The sequence below is a fragment of the Aythya ferina genome (genome assembly GCF_964211825.1).
Source record: "Aythya ferina genome assembly, chromosome: 9".
NCBI lineage: Eukaryota > Metazoa > Chordata > Aves > Anseriformes > Anatidae > Aythya > Aythya ferina.
In genome coordinates, this window is record NC_140305.1 from 5194143 (window position 1) to 5221659 (window position 27517).

The 27517-nt window shown below is 39.8% G+C and overlaps 1 protein-coding gene and 1 long non-coding RNA gene across 8 annotated transcripts in view; one reads left to right on the plus strand and one right to left on the minus strand.

The window, feature by feature from the left end:
- SPHKAP (SPHK1 interactor, AKAP domain containing) overlaps window positions 1-19725 on the plus strand; it is a 70357-nt gene extending 50632 nt beyond the window's left edge. For 3 of the 6 annotated variants that reach the window (XM_084529628.1, XM_084529632.1, XM_084529633.1), the window contains 8 exons: window positions 50-184; window positions 3139-3394; window positions 3681-7413; window positions 11691-11870; window positions 13812-13898; window positions 15953-16005; window positions 16090-16274; window positions 17530-19725. In XM_084529628.1, coding sequence (XP_084385754.1) covers window positions 50-184; window positions 3139-3394; window positions 3681-7413; window positions 11691-11870; window positions 13812-13898; window positions 15953-16005; window positions 16090-16274; window positions 17530-17673 — 4773 coding nt within the window. In that variant the 3' untranslated portion in view covers window positions 17674-19725. The remainder of the gene's footprint in view (window positions 1-49; window positions 185-3138; window positions 3395-3680; window positions 7414-11690; window positions 11871-13811; window positions 13899-15952; window positions 16006-16089; window positions 16275-17529) is intronic. The other 3 variants (XM_084529629.1, XM_084529630.1, XM_084529631.1) reach the window with 3 other exon arrangements.
- Window positions 1-23551, minus strand: part of LOC311441466 — a 293932-nt gene extending 270381 nt beyond the window's left edge. For both annotated transcript variants that reach the window (XR_014695988.1, XR_014695989.1), the window contains exon 1: window positions 23335-23551. This is a non-coding gene — a long non-coding RNA (uncharacterized lncRNA). The remainder of the gene's footprint in view (window positions 1-23334) is intronic.
- Window positions 23552-27517: the final 3966 nt, after the last annotated feature.

Sequence of the window (27517 nt, forward strand, 5' to 3'; positions counted from 1 at the left end):
CAACTCAGACTTCATTACCTGAGAGCAAGATCTGTCTTTCAAACTACAGAAACTGATCAGCGTCTCTCCAAATCTCCCCAAACTCATCAGTTCTATGAATGTACAACCACCGAAGGAAAACGAAATAGTCCTGCTGAGTGGATTAACGTCAGGAAACCTTCAAGCTGATTATGAAGTTCCCCAGGTAGGAATCATAAACTCTTCTTTAGAACCACATCACAGCTGTGAAGGAATTTGGAAACTGGAAAAAGGAAGGTGAAAACAGGGACTGTATACCAGTTTAAGAACTGAGTAGCAGTTTGCAAACATAAAAATATATATATAGAGAGAAACTTTTTTTTGAGAGGTTAAGTGTAAGAGAGGGGAGGACAAAGAGGAGAGATGCCTCTCCTCTGCATAGATCCTGCAGATATCTGGGTTACAGATGATAATGCTGTAAGCCACATTAACAGTTGATACTCAGGAAAGGCAGGCAGTGGTGGCAGAGATGATTTACAATCCCAGATTTCAAGAGTAGAGTAGCAGGAGTCAGAAGGACAGCACAGAGGGGGAAAAGGAACGAAATAACATTTTCTGTACACACAGCTACAACAGGGCACAACTCCTACAGACTCCCTTCCAAGTGAAGTCTTTCTTACTACTGAAGTCTACTTCCTACTTTTGTTCCCAGTCCATCTGGTCCCACACATCCACCTCAGAAAAAAGCTGACAAAAGGGCTTGAAAATCCTAGAGGCTACCCTAAGCCTGAATATGACAACTGAAAATACCAGGACACATTAACCATATCAGAGCTGATACTTCATTTAGCTTTTGTCAATGTAAAAAGTAATTAACGCATAAATTAAAACTTAGCATTTAAAAGAGCTAAAGGCAAAGTTCTCACACAAACTCCTTCACTCCTGTTATTGCCAATGAAATGTGCCATAACCAGAAACTGCAGGCCAAAAATTCCTCCTACTGGCACCACATTGAGAAAGGAAACAAATGATAACATTTGCTTAAAGGCATTTCAACACACAAGTTCCAGGAACTTAACTCCTTATTATAATAAAAAGGTGGTTTGCAGGGAGTGGGGGCGTTTTGTTTTGTTTTAAAAAAAAAATTCCTTTCCACTTTTATCTTGTTATTTCTTTCTCTTCATGTCTGTGCAAAGAAAAATAACAAAAAATACTTTGGTATTTCCGGTCCGATTATGATCTCATTTGCCTAAGCATGAATTGGAAACCACTTCATTAAAACTGCAGATGTGTCCTGCAGTACAAAACTGTCTAACTAGCTTAAAAATGAACAGGTAACTGCAGGAAGGAAAAAAAAAAAAAAAAAAAAAAAGTCAGAAAACTTTCTTCCACTGATACTGATTTGTGTACATAAATCTTCATGAAGCAGGCACTAGCTATTTTATTTTATACCAATGAGATGCTCATTAAAGAGAGAAATTACCTGATTATAGAGCTTCCTTGCCACTTGTGACTAGTGGCTGAATTGAGAAAGATTTAGAAAGAAAAGCACACAAGCCTTGGGTGGGGGTAGAGGTGCTCCAAGCCAGGCATCCCTGGGGGGAAGCCTCTGTGGTACACGCAGCGATAACACTGCTTCCCAATTAAAGAGTCAGCCCAGTGCTAAAGGAACACGGCCATTGGGACTAGCAGCTTTCACAGACGGTAGGTAACAGAGAAATAAAAACTAACCTACATTTCTGTAAGATGAGTAGAGCTTTTGCATTGAGATAGTGAGATTTATTGAATAGATAAGCAAATGCTATGTTGGCCCTTATATTTTGTAGGCTTTCCGGAGAACTTCATTTGTAAGGAGACTTGCATCATCCTTATACCTTTTCACAAGCATAGCCCTGCAAACCAAGGACTGGAGAAACAGCATGGGAATGTTTGCTCTAAGACTGCATATGTTATTAATAACAGTTCTCACAACACAGCATATGCTTAGGTCTGATTCAGTAACAATTCCTGAGGGGCTATTAAAAAAAATAAATAAATAAATAAAATAAATCTTTCTTTTGTATTTTACTTTTAACAGGCTAACATATCTGGTTTTCTGTTCAGACACATTTTTCAGTTGTAAAGGAATAGTAGGCTAATAAAACAGGCAGTTCCAACAAAATAATCATCCCACTATTATTACTAAGTTTCTACTTTGCTTTCACACCCATTCCTAGGATGGGGTTGCGTTATGTTAGGTACTCTGCAAATGCACAGGGTGTCTTTTACATAGCTGAAAATCTTGATCCAGAGTTGGTTACACTTAGGCTGTCTCCTTCCTGGGGGTCTTGAGTTAAAGCTCACAAGCTACAAAAATTTGGCTTTGCTTCAGAGTATATCTGAACCACAAACACAGTCCCATGCAGAGTTATCAACTTAGCTTTGAGGGAGTATAAACATCCAACAGGTTTAATATCAATAAAGTGAGGATATCAAGAGTTCTTTTTTCCTCAGTTTCTGCCCAACTTCCTGCTTAACTATACAGCCTCTCTAGCTAAGACATCTTTTATGTAAAGGTTCACCACATTGTACGTTTGCAATTGGAGGTTATGCTGGTCTGAAATAACAGGGTTTTGAGCAAATAAGGAGTGAGAGGAATAACAAAGAAAATAAAACTATCTTAAAATAGTTTGCAAGAACATCTAAAGGTGACCCGCTCTTCATCTCACCAGCCAGTATGTACAGGGCTGCCTTTAAAACAAGCGTTTCAGCAGAAATTATCCTGAAACAGAATTCATGCCCACAAACAATTCCCTCCAGAGACAGGTAATACTGGGTGGCGTGAGGGCTGTAATAATAGTGTGTCAGGTGGCTAACTCTGACATAGTTTAAAGCCAGTAACACTGTCATTAAAACAAGAAATTGATTGGAAAAAAAAAAAAAAAAAAAAGGTTATTTCAACAAAGACACCCCTGTGATGCAACTGGGTTCTCTATTAAAATGCTTCTTTAACAGGTATTGATCCAAGCGGTCTTATTTTGGCATATATCTGACTGCACACTGTGTTACAAATTTCTAAATGACAAACTGTATCTTCACAACAGAACATTCCTGAGATTTTGATGGAGGGATGCTTAAAACAAGCTTGTTTGTTTGTTTGTTTTTAATTAAATAACTCTTTGAGATTCTTTTCCCCTCTAGTGTCCTTGGCTAGCAGATGTCTGCTTGGTTCAGTGTGCAAGGGGGAACAGGAAGAACAGTGCAAGCTGCATCATCTTTGAAATAAACAAGTTTCTGATTGGGCTTGAGCTTGTTCAGGAGAGACAGCTGCAGATAGAAGCTCATGTCTCAAAGCCTGAGGATGACACAAACTGCTCAGTGTCCTCAATAGAAGAAGATTTCCTCACAGCATCTGAGCACCTCGAGGAGGAAAACGAGGCTGATGAGTATAAAACTGGTAAAAGCAATGAGACTGAGCATAATTCTGCTATTGCATAATTCTGTATTGCAGAACAGCCATAGCAGTACTTACAGAAATTGTACTCAGTGTTAATGTATGCATATATTTGTTTGTAATTTAGAAAACGGATGGCCATTCATACTTTAAATTTTTCTTCAAAGACAAGGATACGTGGTTGTACAGCAGTTTTACAGAGCAGTAATGCATTAGACAGTTATACAACCATTTTCTTTTTAAAGTTCCATAGTATTCTGCAAAGATTAATACCTTACTTTTCTTTTAGTAGGCCATGAAAAAATAAGTGTTTCAGAATCATCTTCAGATATCAAAAAAAATAAAGGAAAAGGATTTGAGAATCTCCACTACAGGAAAGCCAGGTTGCCATTAATTCTGGAAGGAAATTCCATTAATAAAGAAAATACAGCTACTAGAGTCTCTGAAGCTGTGAATGCTGTGGCTGAAGATGGCATCTCACAACCTGAAGATAAGCCAGACCAAGAAATCCCATGGCAGAAGGAATTAGTGGAAACAGCTACATCATCTGTCAGTACTAGTAATTTGACTAGTGTGGTTGAACACTCCTGCCCAGTTAATGTATTAGAAGATGTATCTTTAACCAAAATGGCTAAAGAGGAGCTGGGGCCTCTTCATGACCCCATAGCAAAACACATCAGTAAGGTAGACATAGAGGAATGTGCAGGTGGTAGGAAAAGTGATCCCCCCTGGCAACATGAGCAAGCATCTACAGGTCAGTATGCCACAAATTTAGCAGAATCTGTTCTGCAAGATGCATTCATCAGACTGTCACAGTCTCAACCCACTTTTAATGAGGAGGCTGCGGTCAGCATCTCTGTAGGGAGCTCCTGCAAGTCAGAAGATGTGTCTGCTGCCCGATCATGGAATGAACTTCCAAAGATCGTCATAGTGCAAAGTCCAGACAGCTGTGAGAATGTGTCTGACTGGCCAGGGTCTGCCTTCCCAAATGTGTGCCACTGGACTGAATCAGAAAGTTCTGCTGAAGTTTCAGATTACTTCGAGGAAGAACATTCAAATGGGCAAAGCCAGAGTGCACTGGAGATGGCCTTGGCATGTGCAGCGACTGTCATTGGAACCATCTCAAGTCCGCAGGCTGCAGAAAAGTTCAGACAGGACCAAGAAACCACAGACTCCAAAAATGGAGCAGTAGATAATGAAGAGACACAGACGGCATCTTCGCAGCTACTTGAGGATTGTGCTGGTACAGAATATTCATTTCCATCTGCGCTGTGTGGCATGACTCAGGTAGCAAGTGCTGTAGCAGTCTGTGGACTGGGGGAAGCAAAGGAAGAGAAGTACCCTGCAACTTCGGGTGGTCTGCTGCCTGCAGCTCAGACTTCTGCAGCCATCACTCTTCATTGCAGCATAGCTATAGGAAGCAGCATGGAGAAGCTGAATGATAGCATTGCAGAGGCACTTCTCAAAGAGGCATCAACAATTTTGACAAAACCCAATACATACAAAAATGTAGGGCATTTTATGGAATCCATGAATGGAAGAATTATTGAAACAGCAGCAAGGCCACAGATTCCACACTCTGATGGAGTAATCAGGGATGAACTTGCACAAAACTTATCTAATATTATTCTACGTCATTCTATCGAAGAGGTTAGGAAGAAGAGACAGCTACAGCCCCCTTCAGAAAACAGCTCAAGTACACAAGACATTTTCATGGAGACTGCAAATGAGTTGCTTTTTAATGTGATATATTTCACTTGCAAGAAGATGAATGACATAAGACAAGTTGAAGAGTGTTCTCCTCTGTTTTCTGACAGCCCAAAAGCCAAGAAAGTAACAAGAGTGGAAGGATGGCCTACACAGGCAACCGCACATGAAACATCACACAGACCCCTTGATCATTCTGCTGTTAAGTCATTTGGTACATGTTACAGTGCTAGCAAAGAACTTGGAAATGGTACAGGCACTAGGAAAACTAACATGAGAGATATAAATAGCAAGGAAAGTGCCACACTGAATTCAGAACTAAGTAGAGCCACTGGGCATAATGGGCTTGTTGCAAAAACATCTCCCAAGAAAAGATACCTGAAAAGAACCACACGAGACTGTTACAAATCCCCAAATCAGGGTAGCAATCAGAAGAAGATTCACAGATCATTTTCAGACAGAGAAAACATCTTTGCAAACAATGAATGCAGGCATGGCGTTCAAGAACAACAGTCTTCCAATGCCGCTGTGAATGCAGATAACCAGCTGAAGCATAAGTGTGATGCTGTGCTAAAAGATGAAGTCCAAGTTAGCTTATCTTTGTTAGGAAGCCATGTCTTGCTTCCTTCTCAGCCTGTGCTCCAGGTGAAACATTCAAGAGATAAATATTGCATAACAGATTTTGCAGAAGAATTGGCAGAAACAGTGGTCTCTATGGCAACAGAAATAGCTGCCATTTGTCTTGAAAACTCAAATGGAAAGCAACCCTGGTTCTGTGCATGGAAGAGAGGCAATGAGTATCTGGTGACCCAGAGTTTGTCATGCAGAACCATGAAAAGGAAAAAGGAAACCCATGCTAATAGCTCAGTTGTTCGGAAGCACAGGGCACCTAGACTCAGCGAGATCAAAAGAAAGACAGATGAGCATCCTGAGCTAAAGGAAAAGTTGATGAATCGGGTAGTAGATGAATCTATAAACCTTGAGGATGCACCAGATTCTGTCAATATCTTTGCAAATGAAGTGGCTGCAAAGATCATGAACCTCACTGAACTCTCCATGGTTGATAGCATCTGGCAAGGTCCAAACCATCCCAGGAACAGGCTGCACTGTGACAGATGGAGCCGAGCCAAGGCCTCAAGCTGTGAGAGCATCCCAGAGGAGGATGCAGATTCCAAAGCCTCTGTCAATACCTTAGGCCTAATTAACACCTTTGGTCAATCGGTGAGCCAGACAAGTTCTGTCTCAAAGCAATCTAGCTGTGAAAGCATTACAGATGAATTTTCAAGATTTATGGTGAACCAGATGGAAAATGAAGGAAGAGGCTTTGATTTATTACTGGATTACTATGCAGGAAAAAATGCAAACAACATCTTAACTTCTGCTTTGCAACAAGTAGCCAAGAAAAATGGTCACCTTAACGTAAGACCAAGCTGCCCATCCAAACAGTCCAGTACAGAAAGCATAACAGAAGAATTTTATAGGTATATGCTAAGAGAAATAGAGAAGGAAAACAAAGATAACTTATCTTCCCCTCGAAATTCAAAGGACTGGTGTGGCAGTTTGCTACCACCCTCTCTACGATCACCTTTTTGCTTCAGACAATCCTCGATGCCTGACACCAGATCATCCAGCTCTAGACTAACAGTTAACATCCCAGTCAAGGCAAATTCATTAGATGGATTTGCCCAGCATCACCGGGATTCCCTAAGCGTACAGCCAGTCAGTACTGTGGCTTCTTCAGGTCTTTGCAAGTCTGATTCCTGCCTGTACCAAAGATGCAAGACTGACCAGATCACTGATATGTTGATTCACGAGACGTGGGCGAGTTCTATTGAATCTCTAATGCGCAAGAACAAAATCATAGCAGATGAGGCAGAGGTTGCAGAGGCAGATCGCTTTCACAGTGATTCCCCACCACATGTGGAACAATATGCAAACAGACTGGCTGCAAATATTGTTGAAAGTGGTAAAAGTTTAATAGTTGTCCAGCAGGATTCCTTTGATTCTATGAGCCAAGATCATATGCTGGAAAGCAAATATCCCCAAAGCACAACTCAGATTCAAACAAAACCCAAAAGAGATGAAATAAATTTGGATGAGCAAAAAGAGAAGATGAAGAGCCCTGGATGCCTCCCTGCAGGTCAGCACAGGGAAGTGCCTTTAATTCAGATAGAAACTGATCAACGAGATGAGCCAGATAAAGACTCTGAGTCCTTAACTTCACATGACTCTTCTGGAAAGGAGCATCAAAGCAATGAAAAACCTCCAGAAGCTTATGCTGGGAAGCACACGGTTTCTGGTTACTTACTGAATAGGTAGGTGATAAACAGAAAATCAGCTTACTGCTTCGCGGTTCAATTTCCCAGTAAACATTATTGTGATGAAGGAAGAAGATGAAGAGGATTTTTTTGGAGAAATAGGATAGATTATCACTGCAGGTTTCTAACTACATAAAACTACCAAATTATACATCACGGTGCTGGTATGTGGAACAAACTTTTGTTAAATATTACAGTATTATGGTTCTAAGTTTCAAATCCAATACCACACAGACAAGTAAATTTTTCCTTTCACACTAGGTCTTCCACAGTCAAGAAAGGAGAGATGGATGAAGTCTGATTTTTCATTTAGCACTGGCTGAGATCTCAATCCAAAACTAAAAATCAGAATTAGTATAAAACAGAAAATAGAATTTGAGCTGTAGTTCTCTCCTGTGCTTGCTTATGTACCCAACATTTTGCGTACCTGGAAACAAGACCAGGCTTCCAAAAGCTTGAGGTTCAGCTTTGTGTTTACAGTCTGGAAGAATAAGTAATATTTTTTTTTTACTGGAAGGGGAGAATAAATTAAAAGTACCCCTCAACTACTTGAGTTCAACCTCTCGGTAGAATTCAGATAGAGAAGAGAATAAAATTTCATTTGGTGGAGTTTATAGCACAGCCTAACACCCTCTCCTTGCAGCTATACTCCTTTTGTTGAGGAATCTAAACTTTGATTAAGGCAAAGGGTAAGCCCTGTTGTGCGAGAGCGTCGTGCAAGCACAGAGGATTACTGTGGATGTTAGGAGGTTAAGAGCAAAGCTGTCTCTCAAGGTATTGCCTATTTTTAACTATACTTCTTAATCATATTTGTTATTTTAATGGTGTCTAAGCTGCCAATCACTCAGAGGATCGCAGCACTCTGAGATAACAGAGTGCTAGAAAGAGTGCAGATACTAGTGTTCGAAACCATTTTGTAGCTCATTTTATGCTAGGCAGTGCTGTGTTTTGGCTTTTGACAAAGTTCTGCTGGAAGTGAGAAAGCATGCACTTCCCTGTGTATGGTAGCAATTAGGTGGATAATTACTATAGTCTCTCTATTTTGTGCTGACTCTCCCCCACTAACCTTCATCTTCCTTGGAACGCAACCTGCTTTTAATAAGATACATTTAGAAATCTGCCTATTTGGAATCTTGACTGTTTGGAAATAAAGTTATTTTCTGCACAGTTTATGAGCCCTTTAATAACAGCTTTTCGTCTATGTTTGATGCAGAGTTCTCAAAGTGCCTATTGAAAGTTTAAAGTCATAGGATTGGTAGAGCAGAATTAGTACCCAGAGGCTACACCTATATTAGCACTTTCTTTGGCAATGCCTTGCAGTTCTGAACCAACTCATTCCTATTTCTATGCACCAGCTCTGTGTGCAGCATGCAAAGCAGATTCCCTCGGGAGGAATGTCAATGAGAAGCTGTGCTGCAAGTGGGGACCAGGTGTGCTCGTCCCCCAGCTAGCAAGGGGAAGCTTCTGGTGATTCTTCACATGGATTTGAACCACTTGTGGCAGGGCCATCTGGACCAAGCAGAGGCTGAAGTAAAAACCCTGAAACATGTAACAGATAAACAAGTGTCAGCACCACTTGCTTTGATCCACTGAACTACTCCTATTGTGTGCAATTACTTGGAAGAATAGGTACAGGTACACAGGACTCCAGGCAAAATACCAAGCAGACATATAGTCGTTATCAAAAAGCATCACTGGTCTGTCACATAAGTGCATAATGAATCAAACGAACCCAAAGTGCTCCCATAAGGTTGCTACCCCCCCAAAAAATCTCTTATATTTTGGGCTTTATATTGGATGCTTCCTGCCTTGTATTAAAATAGCCTCTGGATAGCACCACTACCCTGCTACCGAGCTGCTCAGGATGATGAGTTTTGTACCCAAGAGGTCAGAGATGACAGTTTGGGATATTTGACAGATGTTGACTGCCTTGTAGTTCAAAGGCCCTTGGGCAAATACATTGCCTTTCTCTCTGTATAGGAGGCTGCCTCTCTCTCTAACATTCAGCATTAGCACAGCAACTTCTCAGTTGTCTCCAGAGTGAGAGCACAGCACATGGAGATATCCATAGTGATTTTATCTTAGTATATTCTTAATTGAGTTAATTACTTGGGGACAATAGAATTTTGGGGTTGATCTCTTGCTCTAACCAAATTCAGGATGCCTTAGCCATACCTACAGATAAAAGCCTGGAGAAATTCTCACTTTCAGAGGGGTCCTCCAGAGAGTTGCAAGTACATGACATTTTTATTTTTTTTTAAATCACAGAGTTGCAAAAACAGACCATCCAGTAAATATTAACAAAAACTAGTTTTGCTTTAACTGTTACTCTATTACAGCTGCAATTAATTCTTTCTGATCACCCAGAAAGAGGTGGCATTTTTTATTATATACTTTTCTGCCTGCATAGCAAAAATCCTTTGGTAAATCTCACTATGCACAGTTTGCCTGTGAAAAGTTACCTTAACTATAGTTTTTATTCTTCATTTGTGTATATATACAACATATATATACACGCATGCATGCATGGCACACATCAAGTATGAAGATTTATAAACCATTTTTTCCTAACCCTGTATTCTTCAAAATCAATCTGGTTTCTACCTATTGCAAACTTACCAAGAGAAAAAAATATTTTATCCATCCACAACCAAAGCAATACAGCTCTTAAGAAATACAGCAGGCTAAAAGTCATTAGTGATTCACAACCCACAATGCTTTCCTACTTTTACTTTTAGACCTTTCTTGAATCTACACTGTTCACAGGGTAGAAGAGCTGGAGGCTTGCTTTTATGATAGGGTGATCCATGCAAGGGTATGTGAATGTGGATATCTGTAGGAGTCAGTTCTGCTAAGAAAAAAAAGTGTGAAATGTCATAGACTTGATACAGAATGCGCAGCTATACTTGTAGGAAAAGCTCTAAGTATATCACCTCAGAAAAATTTTCTTCCTGCAACATGCAGTTAAGGAAGTGGGTATGGTTTAAGTGTGTCTATGTAGCCAGTGGAGCACGTTGTGGTCTCATGTGATGGAAGGTGTTGTTCGTTTGTTTTTTTTTTACTTGCTAACTTGCTATAAATGATATATCTGAATGTTGTAGGTCTTTTCTGTGTTGCTTTAAAATAGGTGGCTTTGTTTGAAATGCATTCAGTAAAACTTTTCTGAAAATTTCTGCTGCATTTAAATAAAGCAAAGTGCGTTTCAAGCAATTCAGAAAAATGTACACAAAACAGAAATGAGAGACCTTTAGAAAGTAACATTGTCAGTGAAGGTGCTGCGCAATGTGTTGGTATTTTTCATGTCAGGTTGAGTTAGGTTTACAACAAAAAATTCCATAGTAGAATGCACTCATTCTCCAATCTGGGATCCTGCACAGCTCAGACAGGAACTAGATGTACCTGATTTCATCTTATTATTTCACTTCTAGATAGGATAATACTGTCGTCTTCTGTTCTTATGCTCTATTATAACAATTTTGACCTTTATATATATATATATATATATATATATATATACACACACACACACACACCATGCATTTCTACTTCTTGATTAACATATTTTGTGAAGTTTAACACTACTGTCATTCACCAGAAACTGGAGAAATCTGAACATACAGATAAAAAACAATCTGTATAGAACTCATCATGCTCCATCTCTTCATTGTTAAGAATTACCACTGGCATTAGAAGAGCAGGCAAGGATAATTTTTGATCCAGATTTTATTCTCGATTACCTCCCCTAGCTAGAAAACGTTCACATACACATGTAACATACTTAACTATAATCAATGGTCCCATAAAAATAAGAGATCACATTAAGCAGGCAGAAAACCTTGTCAAGAAACTTTTTCACCCACCATCAGGACAGGAATTTAGTACCTATATGTAGTTCCAACTATGCTGTCATTCTGCACTAATATTTATCCCATATTTCCACCACTCGTTGACCAAAGTACATTAAGCAATAAATTTATTCAGCAAGCAGCTCTTTTTGTACAAGTTAAGCCTTTTCTATGCATATATCCACATATGGCTTATTTTGCTTTGTATTTGTTTATAGCACCAACAAGAAGACCATTTTTAAAGAGCATCCCAGACCATATGTTGAACTAGTCTTCTCATATGAATTTATAAGTTTGTCCAGTCTCTTGCATCTGTACAGTTTGTGTAGCTCAGTTAACTTTAATGAGTAGCATTGCCTGAAGATTTGCAGTAGTAGTTTGTTTGCCTATATTACAATTATCAATATGCCTTCCTTATCATCCTACCAGCAAGAATGCTCAGAGCAGACTGGATGCTGAAGTACCAGGAGAGACAAAAACAGCTGAAGAATTTCCAAACCATCTCAGCAGCAGTGAAGAAAGCACTGGTAGCTGGTCCCAGCTGGCCAACGATGAGGACAATCCAGATGACACAAGTAGCTACTTACAACTCAGTGAACGATCCCTGAGGTACTGTTATTATCTGTTCTCAGTATACATAATGGTTTGGTCAACTAAGCATATGATTTGATAACCATATGTTGGAAATGAGGGGCAATAACTAAAGATTGAGAACATTGTAAAGAAAGCCTAGTGACAGTTCATCTCATTTAAAAATAAAAAAAAAATAAATAAATAAAAAATAAGAGCCACATCCTCATTTTCTGCCAGATGTTTGTTTTGGTGAGCAGTTACATTCAGACCATGAAAGCACTTCCTTGCCCCATGCAAGTGCCCCCATCCTACAGTGAAAGGGCTGTCAGGCAAGCTAATTGCTATGATCTTTGCTTTGCTTTATTTGCTACTGTTTCCAAAACAATGACATCTTTTTAGCCAAAACTGATGAGACTGTTATTCCCACCAGGTATCTGTATAATGAGAGCACAGACAGCACCCTGATCTGCTTAGACTAGCACAGGGAAGCAGATCAAAAAAGGATAGCTGAGTTTGCCCCTAGTATGCATAAGTTCCAGTGTTCCCACTGCACTGTGCCACTTTGTTTTCCTACTCTAGCCAGGACATGTTTAAAGGTGTTACCTAGCCCTTAGAGTATGCACAAACAAATGTTAGTTTGACTTCAGCCCTTTCACAACTTCAAATTGAGCAAGGTTTTTTCTTACCTTTCTTCAAGTTTTTTTTTTTTTTCCTCCTTAAATCTGATCTTAAATCAGATTTTAAAAAATATTGTCAAGTAATTACTTCTTTCTCTTGGGTATTAAGACAGGAAGGGAAGACTATGGTAACAAAGCAGGTAGAAGAGTCTGTCAGAGAGCACTGTTGGCTCATTGAAAAAAATGGGTGAACATTCACCTCGTTGTAGTATCAACCCTTGAAATCTTTGGTATAAGAGAGCTAATGCATTGTGCCATTTGGCTCTGCATTGAAACTGAAATTGTCTCTGAAGTCTGAATGCATGGCAGACTGACCTTGATTCAGGGGAAAAAAAAAAAGATGGAGAAAAGAATTGTCTAGACAATACCTCAGATGTAAGGAATAATACTATTATCTGCTTTTCTAGTGTAAATTAATTGGTTCAAGTTTACTTAACGCACAGAATTCATTGATGCTAACTGACTAGCAGCCAGCAAATTCACAACCTGTTCATCAGACTATTACAGCTGTGTAAACATTCACTGTCAAGCATGTAGTACCTGTTCACTTTATAACATTGCTATTTTTTCCAAGTATTCTTAGGTTTTATACTTCATCCTTTTGAAGCAGCCAAAGAATACTTCGAGGTATTAATGGTCCCAACGAGCATTGCCTTTTAACTGAAGTCTCAGTCTTTCAGAGTAGCCAGAAGCATCAGGGACCATCACTCTACCTGAGGCAGCCTCAGATCCCTGACAGTACGTAGGGTAGGATGTAATATGCTGAAACTGCTGCTGGTTACAGGCACGGAGTCAGCCAACAGGTAAGTAGTATAATAGGCAACCTCAGTGTGTGTGTATATATACATACATATACATGTACCTATATCTATATACACATACACAAACAAACCTTGGTTTAACTCAACACATTCTGAATCTGTATCTGAGTCTCTGCAAGTTTTTCCAGGACATCTCTATGCTTGGTAATCTTTCTTTTCAAGGACACACGCAGACTGTTTTTCTGTTTGAGACTGAATGTTCATTGCATAAGCTATTCACAAGAAGACAGTCTATGATTTTTTTCAGTTCACAGCATCACTTGATACATCATCTGCCTAAAACTATTTTAATAAAAAATTCATTATTTTGAGCAGATTAGTGTGCTGCATTCTGGGAAACACTTGCTGAGCACAGTTGATTTTGTGGAACTCTGCATAACAGGGGACTGCCTCCTCACTTTACTTGTACAGAAAAAAAAAATGTATAGAGATGTGTTCAGTGCAGCTTGGCACTAATATTTAAACTTTTGCTTTGTCAGCAATGGCAACAGCAGTACAACTAGCAGTCTTGGCATTATGGACCTGGAAATTTATCAGGAGAACATGTCACCTTCTCCTATAATTAAGTAAGTAGTCACTGAAGTGAGATTTGATGTTTAGTCTAATTTTAACTGCAAATCATTTACACCATCTAAAATGCGCCAAGCCCTGCTTTGCACCTGCTGCTTAGCCTGCCCTTAGTTTCAGAAAAGCTCACAAGTAGGTGTCTGTGCAGTGTGGAAGCATTAGACGGTGAAAAGTTACAGGAAAGCCCACCCAGGTGGACCTCTTGAGAATATGGATCCAACTGTTTTGCCTAGAAGACAGCCTTCTGAGCATCCATTTCACATTGTGTGAACTTTCTTCTCTGAGAAATTTCAAATATTACCAAAACTTTAATGTAAGAGCAAGTAAGATCAAGCAAATAAAGATCAATTAAAGTAATATATATATATGGCATTATTATTGTAATTTGGCTTAAGTTATGTCTTAAGTATTGTTTCAGGGTGTTTTTCTATCGAGCATACAAAGTAATTGTCAAGAGATGTGTAAGAATTTGCCTGAAGATGCTGGTACCCTGAAACATGATATGTACCAGTCAGCTGGTGAATGCCACGATGAAGACAGGGCATGGCCACTGCAGAAGAGTACATACAGACTGTAGATCACATATTGAACACAGAAACTTTGTGAAGTCAGTTATATCAGAAGACCTTTATAGCTCATTACCAGGCTATTCTACAACAAACCATCCTGCTTTTGAGAAGCTCTTTTTTTTTTTTTTTTTTGTCAGAAACCCAGACATTTGTATTTCTGTAGAGTTGCATGCATTCTCTCTGGATCAGGACACTAACCTCGTTAAAACATTTCCATCTTAACAGTAGGCAGCGATACCTCCTACACACATTCCTTAAGGTCACCCCTCTCCCTGACATTTCCAAAGATTAAAGTGATACACTTCCAACTCCTCATTAGCTTTCAGTGGCTATTCACAGGTGTTAGCCAACAGGCACGAGATCCTGGCAGGACAGATGTTGGGGAACACAGCACCACCACTCAGGGCAGTTCGTCCTTCCACAAATCAAAGTCAAGGCCCAGAATACATCTGCTGTTCAAACAGAACACTGGTAAAATAAAATCTGATGGAAGGGACATTATTAGGCACCTATGATTCTGTCATGACAAACCATAGACTGCATACTGCCATTTTATTCTTCCACATCTTGCAGTAACCACTACACAAGTGTGTGTATATGCTTGGTCCTTTGAAGCCTTGGGGGAGATTCTGAAAGCCTGTGAAAGAGCGCGGTAAGGGTAGCATCCTCCCATGTGGGAAACGATGTCTTGCTGTCCTTCGCTGAGGACAGAACAGGACAGCCCAGAAATACCTAAGTGCCAACTCTGCAGTACTGACAAAGTGATTGCCAGAACTAACATCAGACATGAATTTTCAGGTTCCTGCCACATGTACAGGAGCGTGGACATTATGTTCAGAAATGGAAGCTGAAGCAGTGAAAATGTAGCCAGGGTTTGTAGTTTAACAGGAAAAATGGAACATTAAGAAGAGAAGTCTTGAAATTTTTGCAAAGTGTAAGCAGAATTTGTTTATCCAAACAGTTAATATATTTGAGAAGAGCAGTAGTTGAAGACATTGATAGCTATGTTTGTGTTTAGCTATGGAAAATAGTTAAACTGTTAAAAAATAATAGTTAATATAAATTAATAAAACTAGTAAGCAAAACTGAAAAAAAATCACCCAACAACTATAGCACTGCAAAACGCAGACACTGGAAATTCAGTATTTCCCCCTAGGTTACAAGACCTGCTGCATCTTACCATAATGCCATTCTCTTTGTCATTACATAAACCGCAAAGATACGCAGATAAAACGTAACACGTAGTGCAACTGGTACAAGTACTTCATCATATCACAGGAATAACACTGCAATTCCCATGGCTTTTCCTGATTTACAGATTAAATTACTGTAATATATTCAGCCTTTTATTATTTTATCCTGTTTAGCATATTTCTTGCAGTTTTCTAGGTCTTACATTGGGCGAGAAGTTTGTCCATCATGATGCGGTGTTGTAGACTGTTCCTAAATATCACTAACAAGCTTTGTTGTTGTTTGTTTCTAAGTGAATTAGTAGAAGAAAAGGTTTTCCTTAAAGAACAGACAGAAAATACAGAGGGTAAGTTGAACCTTATCAATCACAGCATACAATTTGAAGTTAATACATAGAATTCCACGATAACTGTTGGAATTATTTTTCCAGAAAGTACTTCAGGGCTCTCAGTGGGAACAGCCAATTGTCAGAAGGACCTCTTGGTGATAAATTTTGATCTGGAACCAGAATGCCCTGACGCAGAGCTTCGAGCCACCCTGCAGTGGATAGCTGCTTCTGAACTTGGAATCCCAACCATCTATTTTAAAAAATCTCAGGAAAACAGAATTGAAAAGGTAGCGTTCACAGAATTGGGCACAATATTAATTCACTTTAATCACAGTAACAGTTATGATGTATTGAAGTTACTGAGCCTAAAAGCAATTTTATTCCTGAATCAGTTCACAATCTGCTGGAGACACCACTAAATGCTATCTACAACATTTCAGAAATAACCAGAATGACCTTTTCCAAGGTCAGAAAGATTGGTTCAAGCCTTAAAGCTAATGAGAAGTGTCACAGTACTCAAATCAATTAACGAAAAAAAGTATTACAAATCAGTATTTTCATCTGTTAAAATAATGTCTATGGGAAGATCATTTTGAGTAGCAGAGATATTGTTTGATTTTCTTGAGTACATGCATTTGGGAATCACAAACATAATTTAAAATGCATTCAGCATCAACAGTCCAAATTGCATCTAATTAAAGAAACAGCTGTCAGCTTCACCCATGTGCTTTGGCAAACAGTTAATTCAATTGCAAAAATACACTAGGGAATAATGAAGCACATCCTGCCTACAACAGTGCTCTTGGATATCGTGCGCCTATTAAGTATCATTAAAATACATATTAAAAGTTTAGGCTTCAGTATGTAAATAGCAAACAGCTACACGAACTAGAGACACAATATTTTCTTGTGTCGTTTAAAACTGGAAATGTAGAAGGAGCAAGCTAATTAGATATTGATTGTGAAATTCAAGGAAATGAAAAGCTTTGATTTTCATTTATATGCTGCTGAAAAAAAGTGGGACCAGATGTGTGACACTGTGAAGCCCATTATTAAGTACAAAGTGGACAAAATTCAGGATTTTTTACAGCTGTCTAAGAATGTATATTTAACCCTTGATTTATATGGAGACTAAACAAAACAAGCAAATATAGAACCTAATCATGATTCAACCACAACTGTGGCAAAAGTCTTCGTGTGACAGTTTACCCAGAAACACTCACCAGTACTGTTTGAATATTTGAAACACTGGGTGGAAATACAGAAACATAAATGTAAGTTAAAATATAACTGATGGTAATGAAGGAGGATATATTTCTGTGAAATGGATAGCCACATTTTCATTATTTTAAGAGTGAGTTGTTTATAGGTTTTGATTCTGTAGCAAGCTCACTTTCACTGTTCTCGCTTTCGCTGATAGAGCACTGTACATAAGGATGGTCTCACAGCTGTTTGCATGTAATTCATTTAACAAAACCTTAGCAAAGTGCTAATCAAATCCTAAGTGCTATCGCTTTTTTTGTTTGTTTTCCTCTAATTTAGTTTTTAGATGTTGTGCAACTAGTTCAACGGAAGTCCTGGAAGGTTGGCGATATCTTTCATGCTGTGGTGCAGTACTGCAAGCTCAGTGAGGAAGGCAGAGAGATGACACCAAGCCTGTTTGATTGGCTCCTTGAATTGGGTTAAGAAAGTTCACCTGTTGGCATTTTTGTTTTAATCCAGTTTAAATAAGCAGTGATTTGTGTAACGCTCTGACTTTCAAACATCACTGAGTACAACGAGCAAAGACAGACAAACTCTACAGAAACAGCACGCGTCTGTTTCACAGCTGAGCACTGAGCAAAGTGAAACCAAGGCGTATTGTATCTTTCTGTATCCTGAGGGACTCTTGACATATTGTGCTATAGGATGTACTGTACTAGGATGGGATGGATTTTTAGCCTTCTGAATTAATGGACTACACAGTAAAGACTTAAATCTCCAATAAGATCCATTTTCATCAATTTGATTAAATCAATCAGCTGAAATGGGATAGTATGCTAACATTCAGTTCTAAAACAACACTGATGTTTGTACAGTTTACCTATTAGAACCTAAGTGTGTTCCAGGATGCACAGAGAAACTCATGTCCCTAGAAAATTAAAACAAAACCAAACCTCCAAGGTCTTCTAAGGGGTAAAAACTTTTGAACACACCAGATCTTTCCAGTTAGATGGCACAATAAAAGCCTACTGAAAACACATTTCAGTTTATTTCCATGCAGTTATTTCTCTCCCATAGCTGTTTGCCATCCCTGTATTCTTCTCAAGGAAATGAGATCTAGAATCTCAGTTAGTACCCTTAAAAGAAATTTCTTTTCCCTCAGAGGCAGTGCAGTTTGGGATCTCTATGCCTGGTATGTTCCCGAGCACAGCTCTGTGAGTCATGGGAGTCACGGCAGCGGGTTTCTGAAGTCCTGTCCCACCACAGGCCTGCCAGGTGACCTCAGGCGAGTCATTTCACCTCTGTGCCTCAGTGTCCCTACCTGGTTAAAGGGAGTGATGATAGTAAATGTGTTACACAAAGTGCTTTTATTTAAAGCACCATGTAACATGCTACATATGAGTTAAAAGTAGTGAAAAAATATTATTTTAGTTCTAGCTTAATCAAGTAAATTGTTAATAAAGTAAAAAAATACACATCTGAAAAGAGTGCTGCCTCGACAGAAAGTTATGAAAATTAAGATTTTTAAGAAATCAAAATGATTGTTAAAATCTCAGCACACGTGCTTGTTCATTTTGGATGCAAGTGTTTGGACTATGTATGATAGTTCACATTGCTATAACATTTATATAACTTTGATAAGATATACTACAGCATCTTCTTGCTGAGATGATCTGTTAGTATCATGTGCTCAGTGATACTCTCGACTCTGCCAAAGAGATTGGTTTTGAATTTAAAGGTAAATATAACCTATCACATCAAAGCTCTTCTGAGATTTATTTATTTGAAAATCTTTATCTTTTGCCTCTCCCTTCCCAAATAGCATAATAGAAAACCAGCCTTTCCCAATAAAATATTTAAGAGATTTTATTTTCCATATAACAATATATGCTTCTGTACTATTACTCGGGAGGGGGGGAAGAGAAAACTATCCTTTTGCACTAACTATTTTTGAAGATTTTGAAGTAGTTTTAAATAATTTATGAAAAAGAGCCATATTATTCTCAATTTTATCTTTAAAACCATTCATGAAGTTGAATGATTTTCACTCATTTGTTGAGAGAAACAAATTGTCAGTGAAACCTAATACAGAACATTAAATAACATGAGAAATTCTACATCTCTGCAACATATACAGAACAGTGGAGGTCTCTTTACTGTTGAGATAAAGGTCAGTTTGTTGCATACACTAAACTTAATTGTGCAGTCACTGGGCTTATTCCTACAAACTGCTGAACATCCACAACTCACACCAACACGCGTGGTAACACTGAATGCTCAGCATTTCCGAGGCTGAAAGTCAGTAAAAAGCACCAAGTATTATATAAAAGTGCTTTGAGTTAATAAATGGGAAAGTGTATTTATTTTAAGCCAAATACAGTTAGTTGTCAGTATATCAATTTTTTGCTGTGATAGAATTAATGTTTACTTATCCTACAAAGCACAAATATCATGACTAAGTTGTAAGCGTGATGCAGTTTCTCTGTATAGTTCTTAATGTTGCAGTTTGTTCAGAAATAAATTTATGTTATAACATGTCGTCTTTGTCTTCCTAAAAAAAATGTTCGACCAATTAAATAATATTTGCATGTCATCCCTGTAGCATCCATTATTTGCTTCTCAAAGCAATGCTTCTGAATGAAACATCTGACCCACAGCCCTAACTAAAGCAGCACTGGGTTTTACCTCATTCCCAGAGCAGTGGCTTTCCTCACATTCCACAATTCATTCAGGTGACATAAGGCTAATCAGAACATTCTTGCTATCACAGAAAATAAATTACACATTCATTGCAAAGAATTAACCCCAGAATAATGCCAACATAACAAAACCCTGTTAGTGCTTACTAATATGTTTACAGTTTATATGCTTACAGACATTAAAGAGTTTCTTCTGTCAAAGTCTGCAAGAATATTTACTTCCCTACTGCCTAGATGGAAAGGTATTTCTACTGCTAAACAAAAAAAGGAAACCAACATTTAACATAGCTGTTTAAATTAGAACAGGAGTTGTTGTTCACTATTAAAAAGATATATCCTGAAAAAAAATTCAAGTCAACTTTAAATACATAAGAACTTCATACGATGTACAAGATTTTAGTAAAAGCCTTAGAGTAAATTATGTGCGGTTTAGCCTGTTTACCTGAGTGGGATGCACGTTGTTAATACCATGAGGATGCAGTGAGTGGCTGCTCACTGTCTTTTGCAACATAAAAGCTAGAACCCATCAAATTAAACCCATAAAATAAACAAAAAGAGGTGACTCTTAATCAGATGAAAGGATGCAAAACTTGGGCATAGGTTCAAGTGGAGCCTGATTAAGTACTTGAAAGTGATGCACCATGATTTTGTAAAGAGAGAAGCCCTATAATACTCAGGGAATCCCTGGCTATCCAAAGCAGCCCATGAGATTTGCTTCTGCAGCAGGTGCAGTGCAGGTCCCAGTAGTGGCTGTACAACCCAGCTAACAAAGTGCAGAACGTGGCCTGTAAATACCTGAATTACACAGGAGAACTACCTATTGAAAAAACAAGCATTTAAAAAGATTTTGCATTTAGTTTGGTTTAGCTTAGGGTGCTTTCAATAGTGGAATTATTAGAATCTGAAAAACAATCTTCCTCCATTTTGTGAGAAATCTTCAGTGTTACGACAGTCTTCAGTAGCTTACTCATTGTATCGCAGTCAATAATGAAAACTGTTGCCTATTTACATTTAGCCTATTAAATTCCACAAATAACTTTCCGGAGAGGCTGATTTAACTTTCTCCTGTCTGGTTTCACACAGAGATGCATAACATGAGTATAGGGATGTCACAATGAATCCTACACTCTGATGTTCAAAATGCCTTTAAAAAACAGCAAAAACCACCCACACTGAAATCAAGAGCCCACATAAGTCACTTAATAAATTATAAAAAATAAAAGTCCAACTGAGAAGGAAATTTTAATTCAAGCCAGAGCCATTCCTAAGTAACATTTAAGCAAACTCACAATGCCACTGCATTAACGTTTAAAATCCACTCTAAGGCCGTTGCCATCACTAGGAATAGGCCCTCAGAAAATACCTTGTAGTTGCCAAGCATTTAGCAGGATAGACAGTTAATTAGTTTGACAATCCAGCTGTCTAATTTAAAACAATTTGTGTAGGACAGGTCTGGCTGAGGGGTACCGTGCCCTCCTCCAAGCTTCAGCTGAAAATCACACAGTACAGCACAGCAAACTGGAACATCCAACCACGCAGGGCATGTTCCATATCCTTTCACTGACTACCCAGGAAATACAAGTGACCACACAGGAGGAGCACAAAAGCAAGTTATTGCAAAATGCCATTTTTAAAACCTGAGTGGGTATGAGTATTAACATCATCCTCACATATTCAGAAAAGGATCTGAATCTCAAGAGACACGAAAAGCATATGTCAAGTCTAAGTACACCTCATACACTTACATGGAAATCTTTGTCCTTGTCTTGCAAAATGTATGTACTGTCCTGGGAAAACAACATGACACAAGCTAAGGGCTTCTTTCTCCGTAAAAAGAAACTTGTATATTCACAGAGGTAAATGCTAGAAGGATTAAGAGGTCTAAAGGACAGAAACAATAAAGCAAATTTGATTTCCACTGTGACAGTCCTTACTGCAGCAAACTCCAGGAGCCTCCTGCAGTAATGCTTGTCAATAACATGTCAGGGGGTGAAGCTGACAGAGTTTCGATAAGATGCTGAAAACCTCGCTCCACTCCATCTGCTCTGTGATTACAAGTGGGAATCACTCAAGTGGTAGCTTGGAGAGCACAAGGTACGTAGAAGCCAAGTGCTTTGGTAAGACTTAAAATGTACCAGACAACAGAGTTAGAGCACACACAAGAAATTTTGGTTGTGAAGACTGAAGTGGTATCAAGCTGGTTTCATTCATAGACAGAATGGTTTTAGAATGATAAATCTATAGAACGCACTCCTGATAAGTCTTTGTATAATGTATTAAATCTACGGGTGGGTAAATCAAGGTGTAGAGAGCCTACCATCGAAGCATACACGAGTATACACCTAGCACATACACAAGCATATACCTGGTGTACCATTTAAGTTTTTTGAAGTACCAAGTCAGTAAATTTTTCCACAGTGCTGTGAATTGGAGCAGATGTATTAAACATTTGAGCAAGAAACCTGGATAACATAACAGGAAAAGTAGTTCTATTCCCTCAGGAAACCTGAAGAGAAACAGAAATAAAGTCCATGCGGCCTCCCAGTTCAATGCTTTGTCTGTGAAACCTCAACTCAGTCAGAATTTTATCATAAAAAATAGGACAAGGACCAAAAGCTAGAAGATACTACAGGTGTTTGATTCATTGAATCGCTAGCATAGTACAGGAGAAAATTAATAATGGAATAGAAAATAGAAAATAACACAAAGATTAAGCAAAAATCTATTTCCTTTTCACAGTCCAAAGATTTTTTTGTGTGATCATTTTACAGCAGGTCAAATTTCAGTTTTTAACTATAGAGCAGTATTTGCACGTTTCATTATACTCTGTTTTCTCCACTTTCGTTAACCAGAATTCACCATTTCACATCTCCTATTAAAGTTGCAAATTGATTTAGGGGTTTTGATCAGTTCTAAAATAAAACAGAAATGTATTGTCCTTCCTGACCCTTTTAATTCTAGATTAGGGAGACACTCTGATACCACAAGTCTTTGCACAAGACAGAAGGAAACACCACAAGCATTACTGCAACATTAATACTAGCCACCTTGTCTCCTGCTACGGGTTTAATTCTAAATGAGGCACAGCACATTGCTTAGTTCTCCCACTGATGACATTTCTTGAAACAACCAGGGTGTTTTCCAGGACACTTTTGTTTCTTCATTTATGCTTAAAGATACTGACAAGCATTCAGCAAGAGCCAGACCGTACCAGCACTACTACTTCACATTACACTTAACATTTTTAACTCTACAACCACCCTAAGATACACAATATAAACACGTACCTTCAAGTGCATTCTCTGCTACACGCTTCCTTTCTTCCTTGTCTCTCTTACTCAATACCTCATCACTTATTTTCTTCTATCCTACCCTCTTTGGTTCTTCATCCCTTCTTCCAAGCCTGCCAGAGGTCACCACTCAGCTCTGCTACTTTGCTACTCACCTGAAAAGAGCAGCTGCAGCTTCAGGTGCTCTGGTAGGAGGTGGGAGAGCTGAGCACAGGTGAAGCGTGTTGGCAATTGGTGGAGAGAGCTCATTGTACGATGGCAAATAACTTGCAGGAGTTCATTATCCACTTCGCAGCTCATGCCATGATCCTTAGTGTTGAGGAATGGTTAAGTGAAGTGGGACATGTGAATGTTGGGCAGTTGGGAGGCAATAGGCTAGTGAAGTACCGTACTTAGCTTACATGGGTCTGGGCACGTACACAGCTGGCTGAGAGCCAATCAGGATCAAGGACACGATGCCCTTGGGCGATCGGGAAGGCCCCCTGGGGCAGGACGGTAGCAACTGCAAAGCGCGGGAAATGTTAGCCAATCCTGAGTTTAGTTTAGGAATATGTATGAGTTTCCAACTAGATAAAAGGCGACTGAGCTATCCATTAAAGTTGAAGTTCACTGTTCACTCATATTGAGCGTCTGTGTCTTCCTTCCGTCGACAACAAATGGCGCCCGAACAGGGACTGGTCTGAACGGGATTTGGACACTGCCGGCAGTGATCCTGGGCCACGTGTTCGACGGAATACGGGAACCGGTCCTGCAACGCAGCTCAGGAGGTGAAAAGGATTACAAAATTGTTGAATCCCCGCACCCGACGCCTGAAAGGCGAAAGGGACGAAAACTTGAAATCCCCGCACCCGCAGCTCGGAAAGGGAGTCCTCGCACCCGGGACGAGCCCATAGAGGGTCCCGCCGGAAAGCGCCGCCGAGGTCTTGCAAAGGCTGCAACGGTACCGACGCATATAAAGGTATGGAGAGGCAAGCGGCGTATGATTTGCACAAATGCTTTTTAGAAAAGCGGAGCACACAGTGTATATATTGTAAAAAGGAATTGCCAGAGTTATTAGCTTATGGGGTAGCTAAGGGTTGTTTTTTAAATCCTGATATGGTGTTTGAACAAGCAGAGTGGAGGAAGTTCGGGGACAAACTATTTGATGAGGTGATTAGTGATAACAAGGTGGCGAGAAAATTAATGAAGCCATGGAAGGCGGTAACTAATGCATTAGCAACACACCAAGCTGGACAAAAAATAGCTGCTGCCCTAACAGAGCAATTAGGATCATCCAGTCAGAATGGGGGGACTTCTGCTGCTTCCTCTACTCAACAAAGAGCTGAGGAACAGTCTTACCCCTCTCCACCATCATATAGAACAGTTATAATTCCACAGGGGACCTCGGGTGGCTGGGAAACGTCTGTACCCATATCAGGGGGAAGAAGAATCTTCACAGCCACCGACAGCCCCACCCGCACAATTAGAGAAAGGGTGGGTGGGGAATCGGGAACAAATTCATTTTCGACAAATCCATTTAAATCCAATGTACAGGATAGGGAGGAGACATGGAAAAGAATAGCTCATGAGGCAATGAAGGACGGGAATATTGAGATAGCAGCACAGATAACAACAGCCTTCCCGGTGGTGTACTCACCTCCAGATGCACAGGGAAATGTACAGGCTCAGTTGACTAATTTGGATTGGAAATTATTGACACAATTACGATCTACAGTAAATGAGTCTGGACTAAAAGGAGAACCTACTCGTCAAATGTTAGACTATATTTGGGGAACAAATATTTTACTCCCAGGAGATATTCGCAGCACAATGAAATTAATCTTAACACAGCATCGACAACTTTTGTTTAATGCACATTGGCACAGTGTCTGCCAAGAGGCAGTAGTGATGATACGAGCGCCTGGAGATCCCCTGTATGGTGTTACATTAGACGAATTAATGAGTATGGGACCATATTTTAGAACAGAGGCGCAGGCACTCTTGGGACCGGACAAAGCTAAGGTGTCCATGAATCTAGCCAGAAGGGCATTAGAACAAATTAGAGAACCAGGGCGAATACCGTCCTACATGGGAATTAAACAGGGTAGGGAGGAACCATTCGGGTTGTTTATCGATCGAGTAGCAAATGCAATACAAGCCGCGGGAGTTCCCGATTATCTTAAAGGCACTATATTAAAGCAATGTGCACTCCAAAATTGTAACCCTTCAACTCGAAGTATATTAGCTACGTTGCCGAGTACTTGGACAATAGAGGAAGGATTGGAAAGAATGTCTCAGGTACCTGTAGGTCCACAGGCTATGTTAATAAAAGCAGTAAAACAATTAGGTGAAAACATGAACGAGCAGTCTAAAGTGCCTGCCGCCCTTGCACCTTTGCAAACCCCCGGAGGACGTTCTAATGGCCGAGGATCGGCACCGCAGCGCCGTTGCTTTCGATGTGGTATTGCGGGACACATCAGACGGGAGTGTAAAACGGAATCAGTGTGGTGCCAGAACTGTCAATCAAATACTCATAGCACTTCGGCATGCCGACGAGGTGCGTCGGGAGACGGCCGGAGCAGCGGGAAGAGCCGCCCCGCGACGACACAAAAAGCGGCTTTTGCGACAACGGCAGCAACAGCACCGGCACCATCTGCAGCGACTCCCCTTTTCTCCGACCAGCCACCAGAGGGAGCCTCGGCCTGGATTTGGCAACAGCAGTCGATGTGACTTTATTGGATTCGAGACCCACCAGGGTAAAGAGAGGAGTTATTGGACCAATTATTATTAATGGTGAACCCGTGGGAGCTCTATTAATAGGGAGATCGTCTGCCACTATGAATGGATTACAAATATTAATTGGACTTATTGATAAGGACTACCTTGGGGAAATACAAGTTATGGTTTCTGCAATGTTCCCTCCAATTCATGTGCCGCAGGGCACAAAAATAGCACAATTAATCCCATTGCCTCATCTTGCTGAATCGTTAGCACCAGAATCCGGAAAGTATCGAGGACAGGGAGCATTTGGCTCCACGGGAAAAGTGGTGCTATTGACATTTGGTATGCATCAAAGACCACGACAAAAGGTCGCTGTGTGCTTAAAGGATGAGAAAATACAAATTGAGGCATTGTTGGATACTGGTGCTGATGTATCGATAATTAGCACAAAAGATTGGCCGTCACATTGGCCTACATTTGAGTCTAGTGCCACGGTATCAGGAGTAGGAGGTATGATTCTTGCTCGTTGATCACCAGTGCTGCAATGGACAATAGGTGATAAGGTGGTAAATTGCAGTGTATCCATCTTATCACTGCCTGAGGGAGTACAAGCGTTAATAGGGCGAGATATCCTTGCCCAAATGGGAGCGGTTCTCACGACAGATCATCAAAATTTTTAGGTGTGGCTATTGCTTGGACTTTCCCAATCCCACTTAAATGGAAAACTGATGAACCTGTGTGGGTTGAACAGTGGCCACTAAAATGGGAAAGTCTTTTACATGCTCATAAATTAGTACAGGAACAGTATCAACAAGGGCATCTGAGACTGTCAACAAGCCCTTGGAATACTCCGGTTTTTGTGATTCCCAAAAAATCAGGGAAATACCGTTTGCTACACGACTTAACGAGCAGTTAATAGTCAAATGTGTGCTATGGGAGCACTGCAACCTGGGTTACCTAATCCTGCTATGATACCAGAAGGGTGGAAATTGTTAATTGTAGATCTCAAGGACTGCTTTTTTGCAATTGCATTACATGAAAATGATAAACAGAGGTTTGCTTTTACACTCCCTGCCATAAATTGTGAAGGGCCATGTCAGAGATTTGAGTGGACTGTATTACCTCAGGGCATGCGTAATTCACCTGCCTTATGTCAGCTCTATGTCGATGCGGCACTTCAACCAATTCACCGCGCATGGCCCAAAATGATAATTTACCATTACATGGACGATATTTTGCTAGCCCAGAAGGAGATATTTTCCCTGCAACAGGAAAATGCTCTGGCAGCTGCTCTTAAACAAATGGGACTGGTAATTGCACCAGAAAAAATTCAGGAGACAAGCCCCTGGAAGTACTTGGGGTGGAAAATTACGGATTCCACTATTCAGCCTCAGAAACTTACCATCTGATCGAACATCAAAACTCTCAATGATGCTCAAAAACTGCTGGGAGATTTACAATGGATTAGGCCAGTGGTCGGAATTCCAAATGAACTGTTGAATTCCCTTTGGCCATTATTAAAAGGAACCGACCCTGCCACAAAGGTAACATTATCAGAAAAACAGTCAGAAATATTACAACAAATTGCATCATTGATTACAACGCGTGTCACACATCGATGCATACCTGACAGGCCAC